The sequence below is a fragment of the Leopardus geoffroyi genome, chromosome B1 (genome assembly GCF_018350155.1).
Source record: "Leopardus geoffroyi isolate Oge1 chromosome B1, O.geoffroyi_Oge1_pat1.0, whole genome shotgun sequence".
In the NCBI taxonomy this organism is placed as follows: domain Eukaryota; kingdom Metazoa; phylum Chordata; class Mammalia; order Carnivora; family Felidae; genus Leopardus; species Leopardus geoffroyi.
Genome location: NC_059327.1, coordinates 203373520 through 203389625, shown reverse-complemented (window position 1 = coordinate 203389625; position 16106 = coordinate 203373520). Strand labels below are relative to the sequence as shown.

Here is a 16106-nt window from a genome sequence, read left to right as displayed (position 1 = left end):
ATAGTTCTTCTTTTTAGTGGGGTCTTTGTCTGGTTTTGGAATCAAGGTAATGCTGGCTTCATAGAAAGAGTTTGGCGTTTTCCTTCCATTCCTATTTTTTGGAAGAGCTTCAAGAAAATAGGTGTTAACTCTTCTTTAAATGTTTGGTAGAATTCCCCTGGAAAGCCATCCATCCCTCGACTCGTGTTTGTTGGGAGAATTTTGATTACTGATTCAGTTTCTTTACTGGATATGGGCCCGTTCAAATTTTCCATTTTCTCCTGTTTCAGTTTTGGTAGTTTATATGTTTCTAGGAATTTGTCCATTTCTTCCAGATTGCCCATTTTATTGGCGTATACTTGCCCATAATATTCTCCTATGATTGTTCGTATTTCTGCGGTGGTGGTTGTGATCTCTCCTCTTTCATTCGTGATTATATTCGATTGTTTTCTTTGGAAACCATAGAAGAGGCATGAATATTACATTGTGTTTAGTTTTACGTCTGCCATGCCACCTTCGTCAAAGCGATGTGAAATCATAACTGCCCTGGAAACCCCCAGCTATGGCCGCACAGTTTATGCCTGACATATGAAGTGGGACGTTTCCTTCGTCTCCGTATGGCCTTCCTTGCTCTCGCAGGAGCGGTCCCTAGGTGCTGCCTCTGACGAAGGACATTTCCTGCCTCAAGCCTCCTTCATGACTGTGTATGCTGGAGGCTTCTCCTTCCTTGAGGGCCAGCCCTCCAGCCCCAGGCCTGTTGGGGGAGGTACCCTCGCCTCATCTCTACCTGCACCGCCTTGGTGCAGGCTTGGGGCTCCTGGCGGTGCCTTTAGTATTCCGTGTGGGCGGCCCTACCCTGGCTGTGGGGACAGGTTAGCAGCATTTTGGGTCTTCCTCATGGAGCTCCAGATTGGGGGTCCCTGGGCTTCTGCGTTGGGCAGTGTGCTGTAGACAGGGACAGGCTGTGGCCGGGAGGTGTGCAGTTTATGTGTGGCCGTTGGGGCGAGGGAGAGAGAAGGCTGCCTTCGCGCAGTGTACGTGTCTCACCCATTGGAACGGACGGAATTACTTTCACAGAGAATTAACGAGTGAGTGAGTGAGGCACAGGGTTTAGGTTGAAACCAGCGGAATAAATGCGTTTGATTAGGGCTAATCTTTGGGAAATGTCCCGTGTCCCTTTTTGGGGGGTCCTGGAGGCTCCCTGTGGTCCGATGCCAACTTCAGTCTACCAGCCACGTGTGGTCGTCGCGGGTGGCCCTGAGACCGGAATCCTGAAAATTCAGTGTGACGGGTGACAAGAGGCACCCGTCTCCGCCTGTCGCCTCACACTTCCCACACTGACCCTTTTCGGTTACTGTTCTGCCCACTCGTGTGGCCTCGTGAGCTCTCCCAGCATTTTCCCCCATCTGCTTGGCATTTCGCTCTCCAGAAGGACTTGTGTCATTTCAGACGTGGAAAGTGTGCTCGCTCTGCTCTGCCAGAAAGTGATAAATCCGACTTTGGGTACTGACTCCAGGGGAGACTCAGAATTTAGATTTCGGCTTTGGGCCCACGTGTCTTCATGCCCCTGAAGTTCCATAAGAATCGCGGGGCTGTGCGGTCTGGCTGTGGAGACACCGGGGGCCTCGCCGTTGGAGGGCATGCCTGTGGTCTTGGCCCTGTCACCGGCCACCGTCGGGCGGGCCACGGGGCGTCTTCTGACCTCAGCCACTCTGTTTGTAAAATGGGCTGGTTGAGTTAGAGCAGTGATTTCTAGACATGTCTTGAGGAAGCGCTGTAGGTTCCAAAAACATTTTATTCCGATTATCGGCAGGGCTCAGTCGTTACCGGCAGGAGTTTTCCTGAAGGAGAGGAGCTGTGCCAGGCGGAGCAGGATGGGGCCTACCTGGGGTCTGTCCCACCTGCTGTCCTCTGTCCCCTCTCCCTTCCTCGGCCAAGCCAGACCACCCAAGAGGACTCTGTATACGGTTTCTTTCAGAAAAACGGCCCTGCTGCTCTGCACTTGTCGGCAACTGGGGAATGAAGTGAACACCCAGGTCCGCAGGGTGGCCGTTGTGGTGGGGATGATATGACAGACTGGGGTGTGCGGCTGGTGGGGACGGAGCTAGGGTGGGAAGAGAGGGCGGGGGGCGGGCAGGCAGCCCCCCCACCATGCTGCCACGTCTCCGTGCACAGGTCAGACAAGTTCCAGAATTCTAAATCCAAGCTGGTCTTTTGTGTTGTTGGAAGTGGGCTAATAGAATATAGCTTATTTAACAGTATGTTAGCTCCACTGCGTTTTCAACATTTAGATACACAACACCAAGTCCTTTATTTGTGCTTTGGCCCCAAACCCTGCAAACGCTAGTTTCTGCCCCAAGGAGAAAATCAAGAGGCTTCTGAGCCCATCCAGTCTACCACATCCCGCCACCCAGAGACGGAAGGAGGCTCCCCCCCGGGTTTCCCCCTGCAGCTGAATGTCACGGTTATAAGTGACCTGCTGGCTGGCATTCTCAAGGTCTGGTGGCTTGGAGATGGACAAGTTCACTTGGTGATCAAGCTCAGGCTTTTTTTTTTTTTTTTTTTTTTCAACGTTTATTTATTTTTGGGACAGAGAGAGACAGAGCGTGAACGGGGGAGGGGCAGAGAGAGAGGGAGACACAGAATCGGAAACAGGCTCCAGGCTCCGAGCCATCAGCCCAGAGCCCGACGCGGGGCTCGAACTCACGGACCGCGAGATCGTGACCTGGCTGAAGTCGGACGCTTACCCGACTGCGCCACCCAGGCGCCCCAAGCTCAGGCTTTAAAAGGCAGGCGACCCGATCGTAAAACACAGTGAGTCTTACGCCGAGACTGTGCATTTGACCTCCATGTATCGTTTATGTAAAAACGGATTACAAACAAAGAGGGACCCTAGTTAGCGGGTTTGGTTTTTGCGCTGGTAGGAGTTAGTCGTTCTTAAACTGTCTTGTAGAGACAGTGCAGGTGTATTCTGGGCCCGAGCAAATGAGGAATGTGTCCAGAACAATGGGAGCCCAGCCCCCGCTGCTGGGGAGAGGTTAGAACATAGTATATAAGATATATAAAGTGTAGGGAAGGAGAGTGCGCTCGGGGTTGGGTCAGAGTTGGAGGTGCCCGTATGAACTCACGGCTTTCATAGGTGTAGAGATAAAGGCAGAGACACCTGCATATCAGTGTGGGCAGGTGTCGTCCGTGCAAAGTTCTAGAAGCAGTGAGCCTACCAGTGGAAGCGAGGACCCCTTGTGTGCGGATCTTGGTGCCTAAATACCACTCTTCGGTACAGGGGACCAGCTGTCCTTTTTTTTTTTTTTTTTTTGATGTTTTTATTTATTTTTGAGACAGACAGAAAGCACAGACTGCGGAAGGGCAGAGAGAGGGAGACAGGAACTAAAGCGGACTCCTCACTGACAGCAGAGAAGCCGACACGGGCTCAAGCCCATGAGCTGTGAGATCATGACTCGAGCTGAACTCGGACGCTTAGCCGACTGAGCCACCCAGGTGCCCCAGGAGCCAGCGATCCTTGAAGCGAAGCCTCAGTTGCTGGGCGGGAGCAGGGCAAGAACAGTGAGCCTGGCCCAAGGTTTTGTTTGTTTGATGTAAAGTACATTTATATTATTTATTTTGAGAGAGCGAGAGCAGGGGAGGGGCGGAGAGAGAGGGAGACAGAGAATCCCAGGCAGGTTCCACACTCAACACGGGGCCCAGCACGGGGCTAGAACCCACGAACCATGAGATCATGACCTGAGCCGATATCAAGAGTTGGATGCTTAACCGAATGAGCCACCCAGGCGCCCCTGTTTGTTAGTTTGTTTTAGACTTAAAAATAAGGAAACGCTGAGACGCCTGGGTGGTTAAGTGTCCGACCTCGGCTCAGGTTGTGGTCTCACAGTTAGTGAGTTCGAGCCCCCACATCGGGCTCTGTGCCGACAGCTCAGAGCCTGGAGCCTGCTTCGGATTCTGTGTCTCCCTCTCTCTCTGCCCCTCCCCCACTCTGCTCTGTCTCTCTCTCTGTCTCTGTCTCTCTCTTTCAAAAATGGATAAACATTTAAGAAAAATTAAAAAAAAAAAAAAAACAAAACACTGAGTTCCTGATGAGGACTTACCAGAAAGATACAGACACCGGCTTAAAGAGAGGCAGAGAATTAAGAGAGACAGAGAGAAGGGAAAGAAAAATACCCAGATATTTGTGGATTTTAAGCCATTGAATGAGATAAAACTCCGTGGAACGCCTACTCATAGAGATAAATGAATTTGTAAACGTGGGGAGGACAGCTCTTTGTTGCTGTGGAGTTGGCAGCTGGGGGGGGGGGGAGGGATGGTGGCCACAGGCTGGACTGGGAACAAGGTGTGTGCATCTCGTCCCAAGGGAGACCGCAGCCCTGCGGTGGGGAACCTGGTGCCCAAAGCAAACATGACCCGCGTCGCGAGGCACTGACATTACGTGCTTCCCGATGAGAAGTCCCGAGAAGGACATATGTCACTTCCTGAGGATTCCTGCCAAGTGATGGGGAAACCTCAGACGGCCCAAACTGAGGGACAGCCTACAAGATAACTGGCCTCGGTGGAGATCTGGAAACACGGCGGCTGGGAGTTTTTAAAGAGACCTGACAGCTGTGTGGTTCTGCACTCGATCCTGAGCTGGGGAGACAGCTGGACGGGACTCTGTTGATGACATTGGAATAGAGGCCGTGTTGCACTTCCCGATTTTGATAGTTTCACTGTGGTTGTGACAGAGAATGTCCTTGTTCTTTGGAAATTCACACTGAAGTATTTAGGGGTAAAGGGCTGTCTCCACCTGGATCTCCAAGAGCTTGGAGGGTGCGTGTGTGTGTGTGCGCGTGTGCGTGTGTTCAGAGAAAGGATGGGCACAAGGAGGAGAGGCAGGATGATCTAGCAAACGGGCAGAGTGTAGACAGATGTCCAGTGAATCTGGGTAAAGGGTGTGCTCTTGTAACCTTTGTGCAAGTTTGAAGTTATAGGAAAATAAAAATAAAACGTTTCCTCCCCCAAGGACGGCACGTAGAGCCCTAAGAAAGGGGCAGTTTCAGAGCCTGGCCCATCCTGCTGTGGCTTCGGAGACACTGGCGTCTTGTGCTGGCCTGGTGCACACGGGAGCCTGGGGCCCGGAGACGCGGGGGCTGGAGAGGAGCAGAATCCAGCTGCTGTGGCGGTCCCCGTCCCCATGGGCTTCAGAAACGTGAGGGCACAAAGGACGTTGAGAGGGAGGCAGGAGCCGTGGGCAGGCTTCATCTCGGTGCCCTCCTGGAGATGTCGGGAGGGATTGGACATCCGTGTGGTGGGACCGTGTGTGCACCGGTGCATCTGCGGGAGGGTCTGCGGACCACAGCCCGGAGCCACGTCCCGCCCCCTGTGAGCCCGGAGCCACGTCCCGCCCCCTGTGGGTCGTGCAGATGAAACTCCAGCGACGCAGTCCCGCTCTGCTCTGACCCAGAAGTGTGGCCCTTCATTCCCCAACCGGCACCAGGCAGTTTTTGCTGAACGCTTTCTCATTTTTAAAAGATCGGTCTGTTTACGGGATTTCCAAAACTTTCAAGATACATCGGGAAATACGAGCTCGAAAGCCTCATGATTAGTATAAAAATCTGCAGGTATTTGTTCCCTTTACCACCACCGGTTTAACAGAGCGCAAACCCGGAAGGAGAGCAGCCTGTCGCCTGTCGGAGGGCCCTGCCGTGGGCACGTGGCCCTCCCAGCACACAGCTTCTGTAGCCGGGCTCGGGCAGACTAAATAATTCACGTTCCGCGAGCAGCAGCAGGCCGAACATCTCGCTGTGAATTATGCATGCGTCTTCGGGCTGCTTTGTGCGAGGACACTATTGGTTTCCTCTGCGCGAGCCTGGAGGGGGAGAGGCGGCCCTGTGGGCCTGCGGCCTGCGGCCTGGGGTCGCTGGGGAGTGTGCTGACCGGCCTCCTGGGGGAGCGTGAGCTGGGAACAATGTCTCTGTGTGTGGCCCGAGCCTTTGCCCGGGGCCCCGGGGGCCGTGCCGCCTGACCCTGGTATGGATTCGGAGGGGTGGTTTGCGGTGAATGGTTGGAAGTATTTGGTTAAGTGGCATCACAGTGGCTCTTATCGGCTCCACCCAGGTAAAGTCCCTCTGGTCTGCGCGCCTTGGCTTCTTGTCGGGGGCTGGCTGACAGCCTTCAGGTATGTCTGCGGAGGGGGCTGGGTCGCCGGGGGCAGTGACCCCGCGCACGGACCCGGACTCGCGAGGTACATACATGAAGGCGTGTGAGATTGCGGTCTGGACGGGCGTGCGGTGAGGTGGCACCCAGAACCCGGTGTGGCAGAATTGGCCACGAAATTTTAGTACGAGGGCACTGTTGACCCCATTTGTGACACGACTGCCCGGCCAGCTTGAAGGTGGTGGCTTTTCTAGCTTTTGGCCGGCCTGAAACGGACTTCAAAAGACCTTTCTCTCCAGGAAAGCGTTTCTTCGGCTCCACCTGGTCCACTGACAGAGGAAAACAGCAAAAACAAAAACAAAAACAAAACAAGACGCGGGAAACGCTTTCCAGCGTGACCCTCCAGCCCGGGGCGGGGGGAGGGGGGGGGGCTCCGTGGACGCGCCTTCTCCTTTGGTTAGCGTGGAGAGAGTCTCCGGCAGGGAGTTCAGCGCTGGCTCTGCCCGCCTCCCGTCTGGCCCGGGGCGGGCAGGGACCCTGGCATGGCAGGGCTTTCGCGCCGGCTCTCGAGATGGGTTCTTGCAGAACTGTGCCCTGTTTTCCGTGTGTCGAGAACGGTCCCGGGGCGATCTGAGGGTGGAGCAGAGGGCCAGGTGCCTGGCCCTGTGTGGTGGGGACGCGTGGATGGCACGGGCACCTGCAGCCCGCGTGAGCAGCACCTAGCGCGGCCACGCTCCGGGGTGCCGGCACGCCCCCCCCCCCACCCCCCGGCCCCGGGCCTCGGCGCCCCTCCTGCAGGAGTCGGCCTTCCTCACAAGCTTCTGGGAGATCTTTCGGGTAGAGAACTCGGCCTTGACGTGCTCTGTGTGGCCCGCGGTTGTCCCCACTTTGCAGAGCAAGCGTGTTCCTCGAGACCGGGCCGTCAGGAGAGAAATGGCCACGTCCAGGCCTCCATCGGCGTGTGGCCTGCCCCGCGGGTGACCGGGAGCGGCCTTCAGGGTCGTGGTGTCCCGTGTCCCCTCCCTGAGCTCCACCGGTGCTGGGGCTGAGGCCCAGCGGGCGTTTGCGGTGTTTTGATGAGGAACAGATAGAAGGGGCCTCAGCTTTCGGTCCCGCGGTGCAGGGAGCCTGGCGGCAGGATGGCTGTCCCCAGCTCTTCGGGGTCCTGTGAGAGCCGGGGCCCGGGGCCTGCGTGCCTGCAGAAGTGGGTTTTCAGCCACCGTGACTCTTCCCCTCATTTCCTGCACATGAGTCTTCCCGGCCTCCCTCTCAAGGGACGGTCCTTGCCAGCGACCCCAAGGTGTGCCGGGGCAGCGGCCCAGCCCCTCGTGGGGCGTGACACGCGGGCTGGCCAGGCGTCAGGATTTTCCTTCCTTTAATTTCCAAGTTGCTTTCTCCGCTAGACTTTTACAGTGTCAGTCGTTGATCTGTGAGTCTTAAAAAAATGAGGATTGGCCGGGTCTCCTAAAAATGAGCTTACTCAAAATACGGGTCATCTGTCACTCTGTTCGTTCGGCAGTGTCCTGCACTCGTTCACTCTCGCCCTCAGCCCGCAGCCCAGCCCAGGGCGCGGCGACAGGCGTCTCTCCTCCCTGCGGTCCGCGTGTCTGGGGAGCAAGGAGGGCGGGTGTTCCAAATCACTGCTGCTTGCGTGCTGCTTGGAACCCAGACACCTTTTTTATTTGAGGAGCAAAAGCGCCAACACCCTTGATGGATGGGGTTCGGGTGCTCTGTCAGTTTGCAGCTCGTCTACCTCTTTGCCGCCCTGTCCTCACGGCCCCGTTTACCTGCATCCTCCCAGGGACCGAGCTCAGGGCCAGTGGACCTGTGAAGGAAAAAAGTGCCCTCTTGACCTTCCCTTATTTTTCACTGCCCCCTAGGATGTATAGTTCACACTCTGTGGCCTTAGCACCTTTCCTGGCCCTCGCACATTTCCCCTAAGCCCAGACATACCAGCTGTGGGGCTGTGGGCCGTGCCTCTTCTGCCCCAGGGCCTTTGCACATCTGGTCCCTCACGGAAGGCTTTTCCAGCTCCCCTGAGGGAAGCTGTTACCTCTGTCCACCCTTCCGTTCCCAGTTCAGTCAGCCCTTATTGCCTCAAGGAAAAAAAGCTGGAGGAAGAGTGTTTTGGTGCTCGTACTTAACAGACTGGGTTTTTTAAATTTATTTTTTAGAGAGAGAGAGAGAGCATGAGTGAGGGAGAGGGGCAGAGGGAGAGAGAGAGAATCTTAAGCGGGCTCTACACTCAGCACAGAGCCCGACATGGGGCTCCATCCCACGACCCTGGGATCATGACCTAAGCTGAAATCAAGAGTCGGACACTTCACCGCCTGGGCCACATAGGTGCCCCGTTAACAGACTGTCTTATGTTTTTGTTTTTTTTTTTAACTTTTAATGTTTATTTTTGAAAGATAGAGAGAGCATGAGCGAGGGAAGGGCAGAGAGAGAGGGAGACACAGAATCCGAAGCAGGCTCCAGGCTCCGAGCCATCAGCACAGAGCCCGATGCGGGGCTCGAACCCACGAACCACAAGATCATGACCTGAGCTAAGTCAGACTCTTAACTGACTGAGCCACCCAGGCGCCCCTAGACTGTTTTAAAAATTACTTCATTTTGTGAGAATCACCTCATTTATGAATGTAAAGCATAGCAGAAAAGCGCCTCAGACCCAACCAGTTAGATACAAGATGGCTTGTAGTTTAACCTCATCTTTAGCTCCTTGCGGGTGAAACTAAACACGTCTGCACGTGGTGGTGAGCATCTCAAGCCCCTACTCGGTGACTGTCCACACGGTCCTTCCAGTTTTCTTTGCTCTGTTGGCCTTTCTCGTGTTGATGTGCAGGTGCCCTTAAATATAAAGAAGGTTAGTCCCTCGTGTAATGGATCAGGGGTATTTGCCCACACTTTGTCTTTTGACTTAGTTTATGGTGTTTGTTTCATGTTCATTTCTTACCGAGGTACAGGCCACGCGACATTATGTTAGTTGAAGGCATACGACGTGGTGACTTCACATCTGCGTGGGTCGTGGCACGGTCACCACGGTGTCGTCACCGCCTGCAGTTCCAGAATCTTTTCTTGTGACGGAACTTTTGAGATCTGCTCTCTTCACCGCTTTCAGAGATACAGCGTGATGCTGTTAGCTGCGGTCGTTGTGCTGTGCACGACATTCCAGCACTGTTGTGTAACTGGAAGCTTGTACCTTGTGACCCGTCACCTCCCTTCACCGCCCGTCACCGTCGTCACAGACCGCGGTTTTTGCGTGGCCTGTGGATCCGTCTCGTCCCTCGCCACTCCGGGCTGTGTCTTCTTGTCCACAGTGTCTCCTGTTTGATTTTCTGACACGTAAATCTTTGGTCCAGGTGAGATTTATTTCAGTGTGCCGGAAGGGATCCGACTTGATTATTTTTCAGGTGGTTTTCCAGTCGTCCCAGGACGAGCCGTGTGGCGCCAGCAGGGAGGGGGTGGTGGAGGGGCCGCCCCGCCACCTGGCCCTGCTTTGGTTTGTTTTTCCAGCGTTTCACGTGTAGTTTTCCATGTGAACTTTTACACTCAGTTCATCTGGCTCGGTTTTTTGTTGGTTTTTTTTGTTTTGTTTTGTTTTTTATTGACAGAGTGTGAGCAGGGGACAGGGGGAGAGAGAGAACCCCAAGCAGGATCCGTGGTCAGCACAGAGCCAAGGCGGGGCTCGATCTCACAACAGTGAGACCGTGACCTGAGCCAAGGTCAAGAGTCAGATGCTCAACCGACTGAGCCCCCCAGGCGCCCCTCAGCCTGTCCTATTATAATAAACATCTACTGGGACATGTATTGGGGTGATATGTTGATCTAGGGAGAGTTACCACGTGTGGGTCTTGCCCTCATCGCTGTGGTTACTTGACCCAAATCAAACAGAGCCAGCGAGTCTGTGTGGCCTGTATCGCGTGAGTGTGAAACGGCCAGTTTTCTGCGTGTTGGGGGGGGGGGGCAGGGAAGGGGGGGTTCTGTGCGCGGGGACTGGTTACCAGGGTGACGGTGGAGCTGCCGAGTGCTCTGGGGGCCGTGCCGGGACCCCTCGCGGCTGGCCGTGCTGTGCTAAGAGTGTAGCAGGTGGTGCACACGGGCCCTGAGGGGAGCTTCGCGTCTCGCACGCAAGCTCTGGGCCTGCCTCAGGTCCGGGAGAGCGGTGCGTGCACTGCACCACGAGGCTCACACGTCCCATGTGCGGCTCTACGGAGCCACAGAGAAGTATCCCAGCTGTCTTTCTTCCGACCTTGTCCCATCTCGTCTCATTGACGTGTTTTCTATAGCAGTTTAAGTTACTACTCTTTGACTTTATGTTTTTCTTTTCTTTTCCACTCTGAGTGCTTCTTCAACCTTGAATGTCCTGCCCCAGTGGCCCCGAGCCACCAAGCGGGTCCGATTTGACCGACCCCGGGGGGTTGCCTTCTTGGCCCTCTGCCCTCTGGGCCTCCTCGAGGCCGTCTGGGCTGCGGTTGTGTTGTGGCGCCCACGGGCGTGGCCTTTGCCCACTGCTCCCCGTGCGGCCGCCGGTGGGCATCAGAACTCAGGGCGGCTTCCTGCTGCCCCTCCGGCTCTCACTTTCCCCGTGTCCGGCCCCCTCGGCAGCAAGGAGGTACGTTTGCACTGGTGGGCTTAGAGCCGGAGCCACCCGGCCAGTCCCCTGGGCTCCTCCCGCCGCCAGCTCGGGGGCCGACTGCGCGCAGCAGCACGGGGAGGGGCACGGGGCACAGCGCACGAACCCTGTTGCATCAGTCGGGGTGCTCCTCTAGACTTCGTGCCCTCCTCTCCCGCGTCATCCGGGGTCCACAGGCTGTGGCCCGGCCTTCGGTCTCCTTGGTGTTGGGACCGGGGGTGGGGGGAGCAGCCCGGCGTGGGACCGCGGGGCGAGCCGTCTGCACAGAATGGAGCACGTCCGCGGCACAGTGTGCGTCTGGCCCTGCTCTTGGCCAGCCGGCACCCGCCCCCTCGGGTCTCGCCGACCAGGCCTGTCGGGTCGGGGGGAGGCCCAGCCCGCTGCTGACGTGAGGTGGGAGACGGTGACGTGGGGCTCCCCAAACACTCCCCTGCCCTTTGTGAAGGGAGCGGGCTATTCGGGGATTCGCGTAAAGCGGGAAGGAACCCAGGCTGTTCGGGGCTATTTTGTAGACGCTCGGGAACCGTGGTGTTTTCTGCGCCGGGCCGGCTCCTCACCGGCTGTCCCGACAACACGTGTGGTCACGGAGTCGTGGTACGTTTGGAGGGTAGGCCACACATTCTGTAGGGAGACTGTGTGCAGGACGGGACACACGCGTGTGCTTGCCCACGGCACGCATCCCCCCCACCCCGGTACAGAACCCCTTTCGCTCTGCTCGCCCACGGTGACCCGGCACCTCCCGAACTCACGGACGGGGTCACCCGGGAGCCCTGTTGCGTCTGCGGCGTGGGCGTGGCGCGCCCGCTCCGTGTGTGTGCGTGTGGCCGGATGAGGGCGGGGTTCGTCTTGCCCTGTGCCCTGTGCCCTGTGCCCTGTGCCCAGGCCAACGCTGGGCACGCTGTAGGCGCTCGGTGCGTTTTGTTGGCTGAGTGTGTGTTTTAGAGCAGACGCCCGGGGAGAGCCCCTGGCGGCCGCCCAGAAGGCCGGGCCGGGCGCTGCCGGGCGGCGTGGAGGACGCATGTGCAGGTGGGGTCTGTGCTGGTCCCGCAGAGCTGGCCGGCGCTGACCTGAAGGACCGCGCGAGCGACCACAGCCTCAGCAGCAATGCCAGCCTCCCCAGCGTCCAGAGCTGCAGGCGCCTGCGCGAGAGGAGGGCCGCCAGCTGGGCCGTGTCGTTCGAGCGCCTTCTGCAGGACCCTCTTGGCGTCCGCTACTTCTCTGTGAGTAGGGGGTGGTCACGGGGCCCCGGGGGCCGTTTGCTCCCTCCGCCGGGGGCTCCTCAAGAAGGACCTGGGGCGCACACCCCGAGGTCAGCAGCGGTGGAGTCGCCGAGCAGCCTCCCGCGGGGGCCTCCCCCTGGCCCCCTGCTCGTCGCACGGGAGACCGGGGCTGGAGGGGGCCTCTGCCCAGCTCGGCCCCGGCTCTGCGTGGAGGGTCCCCCCGCAGCAGCGAGCACGGAGCCTCCTGTCAATGCTTAGCGGAGCTCCACCTGGCGAGCGCAGCTGCTGGGAAGGGTGTCCTGCCTTTGGGGGAACAGCCGCGAACACCAGCACGGTCCTTAAAGTGCAGGCGGCCTTCAGTCTGTGGTCCGCGGCCCTCGGGGAGGCTGGGGAGAGACGCTTCTGGCCCCCGGTGTCTGTGGAAGGCAAACCAAAGTGAAGAGCGGGAGCGAGGCGACAGCTCAGGAGGAGGGCGGATGCCGGTGGCGGGCTGGTCGCACGTGAAGGCTAATTGGTGGTGTTTTTCTTAGGATTTCCTAAGGAAGGAATTCAGTGAAGAAAACATTTTATTCTGGCAGGCCTGTGAATATTTTAACCATGTTCCTGCACACGACAAGAAAGAGGTAAGTTTGCTCACGCCGGGGGAGTGGGGAGGTCTCGCCGCGGGCTAGACCCCAGGGCGGTCTGAGGTCGCCGTGACTGTGTTCTCATGGGGTTACCGAGAGACGCTTCTTTTTCGGAATAACTTTCTCAGTACATGTGATGTTTAATTTTACCTGAACGTGGTTGACGTAAGCGCCCGTGAAACTTCTTTCCGCGGGCGTGCTGCCGCTCCGCGTGTTGGAAGGGGACTTAGATCCCCGGGCAGGAGCACGCCCTGAGCGTGTGCGTTCGTGCGGCTCCACTGCCCACGCCTCACCTGCCACCAGAGAAGCCCCCGCGGGCGCCGGCCCTGGTCCACGGTGCGGGCCCTCCTTCCCGCCGCGGATGAGGCCTCTTATCTGCCCGGCACACGCCGCGTGGCACGGATGAGTCCCCGCTTGCTGAGACCACACGCGTGAAGCGCCACGTGCGGGACGGCCCCTCGGTGCCCCAGGGCCCCAGCAGCGCCCGCTGGAGAAAGTCAGGGAGGAGCCCGTTTGCTGGAAGGTTTCCTACCGGCTTGACCTCCGTTTACTCAAGCAGGCAGCATTTGCTGGGCCCTAGGGAAGTGCGTCTGCACCGCTGGGCCCGCGTCGGGCGTTTGGAACGTGGAGACCAGCAGCACGCTTGCACGTCGGGGGAGCCCGCGGCCCGCGCTTCCCGCCCACACCCGTGTCCTGTCAGCTCTCCTACAGGGCCCGCGAGATCTTCAGCAAGTTCCTGTGCAGCAAAGCCACCACCCCCGTCAACATCGACAGCCAGGCCCAGCTGGCGGATGACATTCTCAGTGCTCCGCACCCCGACATGTTCAAGGAGCAGCAGCTCCAGGTAACCGTGCCTCGGTTCCCCGCAGGGACTCCTCGCCAGGGTCCTCTCTGCGGGACCGCGTCCCCACGAGCGGGCGGCCAGCCCGGGGGGAGGGGTGCCCACGGAGGTGGATGTGAGGGGCGGAGCCCTGTGTCTCCCACCAGGCTTGTCTCGGTTGGGGGGGCGGGTGGGGGGCATCGGTGGGGCCGTGAAATAACCGGCCACGAGCCCTGTCTGTGGTCGCTCGGACGCACACCTTTGTGTGACGTCTCAGGTCCGCGGGTGCCGACGTGTGTGCGTGTTCCGAGTTTTTTTCAGTTCCGGGGTGTCACTGTGATTAAAAGGGTGCAGCGTCATTTATCACAATAACGAACGTTGTTTGTCAGGGCGCATGACCCACCAGCCTCCTCAGGGAGCACGTCTGTTGCTAAATCGTATGAATAACGTGGAAAGTAGTGGAGGAAAGTGTTTCCAAGGCAGTTCTCGCTTCCTTCAGATTCCCAGTTCCGTCTGGTTTCACTCTTATCTAACAAAGCGGGGCCTGTCCAGGACTGCCCGGGAGATGCCCGGAGGCTGCTCCTGGTGCCGACTTCCCGTGAGTGGTTGGGGTTCACGGAGTCGGAGAGTGAGGAAGAGGCTGGCGTGGCCTGAGCACCCCTGTGCGGCGGCCGCGGCAGGTGGGCCCGGGGGCCGAGCGCTCCAGTGGCTCGTCAGGCTACAGCGTGCCGCGTGTCCTCCGTAGATCTTCAACCTGATGAAGTTCGACAGCTACACGCGCTTCCTCAAGTCCCAGCTGTACCAAGAGTGCATCCTGGCCGAGGTGGAGGGCCGCTCGCTCCCCGACGCACAGCAGGTGCCCAGCAGCCCGGCCTCCAAGGGCAGCGTCAGCTCGGAGCACTCCGGCGTGTCCACGCCCAAGAAGGTGCCCGTGCGCCCGCCGTGTCTTCTGGGCGGATGGGAGTGCCAGGGGGTGGTGTGGCTGGGGGGTGGGGGGGGGAGGATGGGAAAAGGGTAGCACGACGCATCGCTAGATCGCTAGGACCCAGCCCTCCTGGGACGCATCCTGTGCCCGGGGCAGGGGGCAGGGGGCAGGGGGCAGGGGTTCCGTTCGCGGTAGTGCTGCCCTCCGGCTGTCGAAGGGTCTGGGCCATCCCACAGATCCGCCTACAGCCCTCTTCAGCTTCCCTTCACACTTGACGTAATGTTAAAATAATGTTATGCTGGGGCGCCTGGGCGGTTCAGTCGGTCGAGCATCCGACTTCGGCTCATGTCGTGATCTCACGGTTCCTGGGCTTGAGCCCATGGGCTCAGAGCCTGGAGCTGCTTCGGATTCTGCATCTCCCTCTCTCTGCCCCTCCCCTGCTCATGCTCTGTCTCTGTCTCTGTCTCTCTCTCTCTCAAAAATAAGTACACACTTGGGGCGCCTGGGTGGCGCAGTCGGTTAAGCGTCCGACTTCAGCCAGGTCACGATCTCGCGGTCCGTGAGTTCGAGCCCCGCGTCGGGCTCTGGGCTGATGGCTCAGAGTCTGGAGCCTGTTTCCGATTCTGTGTCTCCCTCTCTCTCTGCCCCTCCCCCGTTCATGCTCTGTCTCTCTCTGTCCCAAAAATAAATAAACGTTGGAAAAAAAAATTATTAAAAAAAAAAATAAATAAATAAGTACACACTTAAAAAAGTTTAAGTAACGTTACGCTATTTTAACGTCTCTGTTTGGTGGTAGTTGAGTGGAAAATCGAGATCAGGAAGATCCCTGAATGAAGAGCTGGGGGACGAGGACAGTGAAAAGAAACGGAAAGGAGCGTTCTTTTCCTGGTCCAGGACCAGGAGCACCGGGCGGTCGCAGAAGAAGAAGGAGCACGGCGACCACGCAAACGGTGTGTGGTTGTGGATGGGGTGGCCCGGCCGGGGTCTGCCGGCGGTGTGCAAGGGCACGTCCGGGGCACACGCCTGTGGGGGCAGGCCAGCCGGAGTGAAACAGGGTGGCTTCGGTGCCGTTTGCAAAAGGGGGTGAGGGTGCGTTCCAGCCCACTCCCCACTCGGCCAGGGCACCCTGTGGGCGGGCCTGGCGGGCCATCCTCTCCGGCCCTCCCGGTAGGAAATGGGGGAGACGAGACAACACGTGTCCTGCCTTCTCTGCACCCAGACAGCCGCTTGGTTTCCTGCCTGGGCGGCTTTCTAGGTGTGTGTAGGGGTGTGTGAGCCTTTGCAATTTTTTAAAATGTAGTACCATAGTTGGGGTATCCCGCATTTTCAAAATTGTAATTCTGTATTATTGTAGATGCTGTAGGTCGCCCATTCTAGATATTCTCTCCGTTGGCTTCTTTCTTACGTGTAGCTCAGCAGATAGCGACAGAGGCACAGGCTCCTCCTGGGAGGCGGGGCAGAGGGTTGAAAGCAGCTTCTGACGAGGCAGAGAGCAGTCGACAGTTGACACGGGCCGGGCAGGCATGGGGCGGAAAGGGCCTGGAACGGCGTTGATGGAGGGAGCACAGGCAGGGAGCGCTGGAGAGGGACAGGTGGTGGCAGCTCCCGGGACGGGGCCTGTGCCGCGCCAGGCGGCCCGCGTAGTGTACGTTCTGTGTCCTTCTCAGAGCAGCCGGCGAACCGAGCCGTCTTGCGCCCATTTGACAGCAGCTTAGGAAGGTTGTGGGCTTGGCGCGGGCACCCCAGTGTTCCCGGGGTC

General features: G+C 58.2%; 1 protein-coding gene across 7 annotated transcripts in view; it reads left to right on the top strand.

Moving 5' to 3' along the window:
* RGS12 (regulator of G protein signaling 12) overlaps window positions 1-16106 on the top strand; it is a 119561-nt gene that overhangs the window by 85227 nt on the left and 18228 nt on the right. For 6 of the 7 annotated variants that reach the window (XM_045474712.1, XM_045474713.1, XM_045474710.1 and 3 more), the window contains 5 exons: window positions 11807-11976; window positions 12507-12599; window positions 13303-13446; window positions 14168-14347; window positions 15144-15297. In XM_045474712.1, the coding sequence (XP_045330668.1) occupies window positions 11807-11976; window positions 12507-12599; window positions 13303-13446; window positions 14168-14347; window positions 15144-15297 (741 nt within the window). Of the gene's footprint in view, window positions 1-8685; window positions 9483-11806; window positions 11977-12506; window positions 12600-13302; window positions 13447-14167; window positions 14348-15143; window positions 15298-16106 lie in introns of those variants that run through there. The other variant, XM_045474717.1, reaches the window with a different exon arrangement.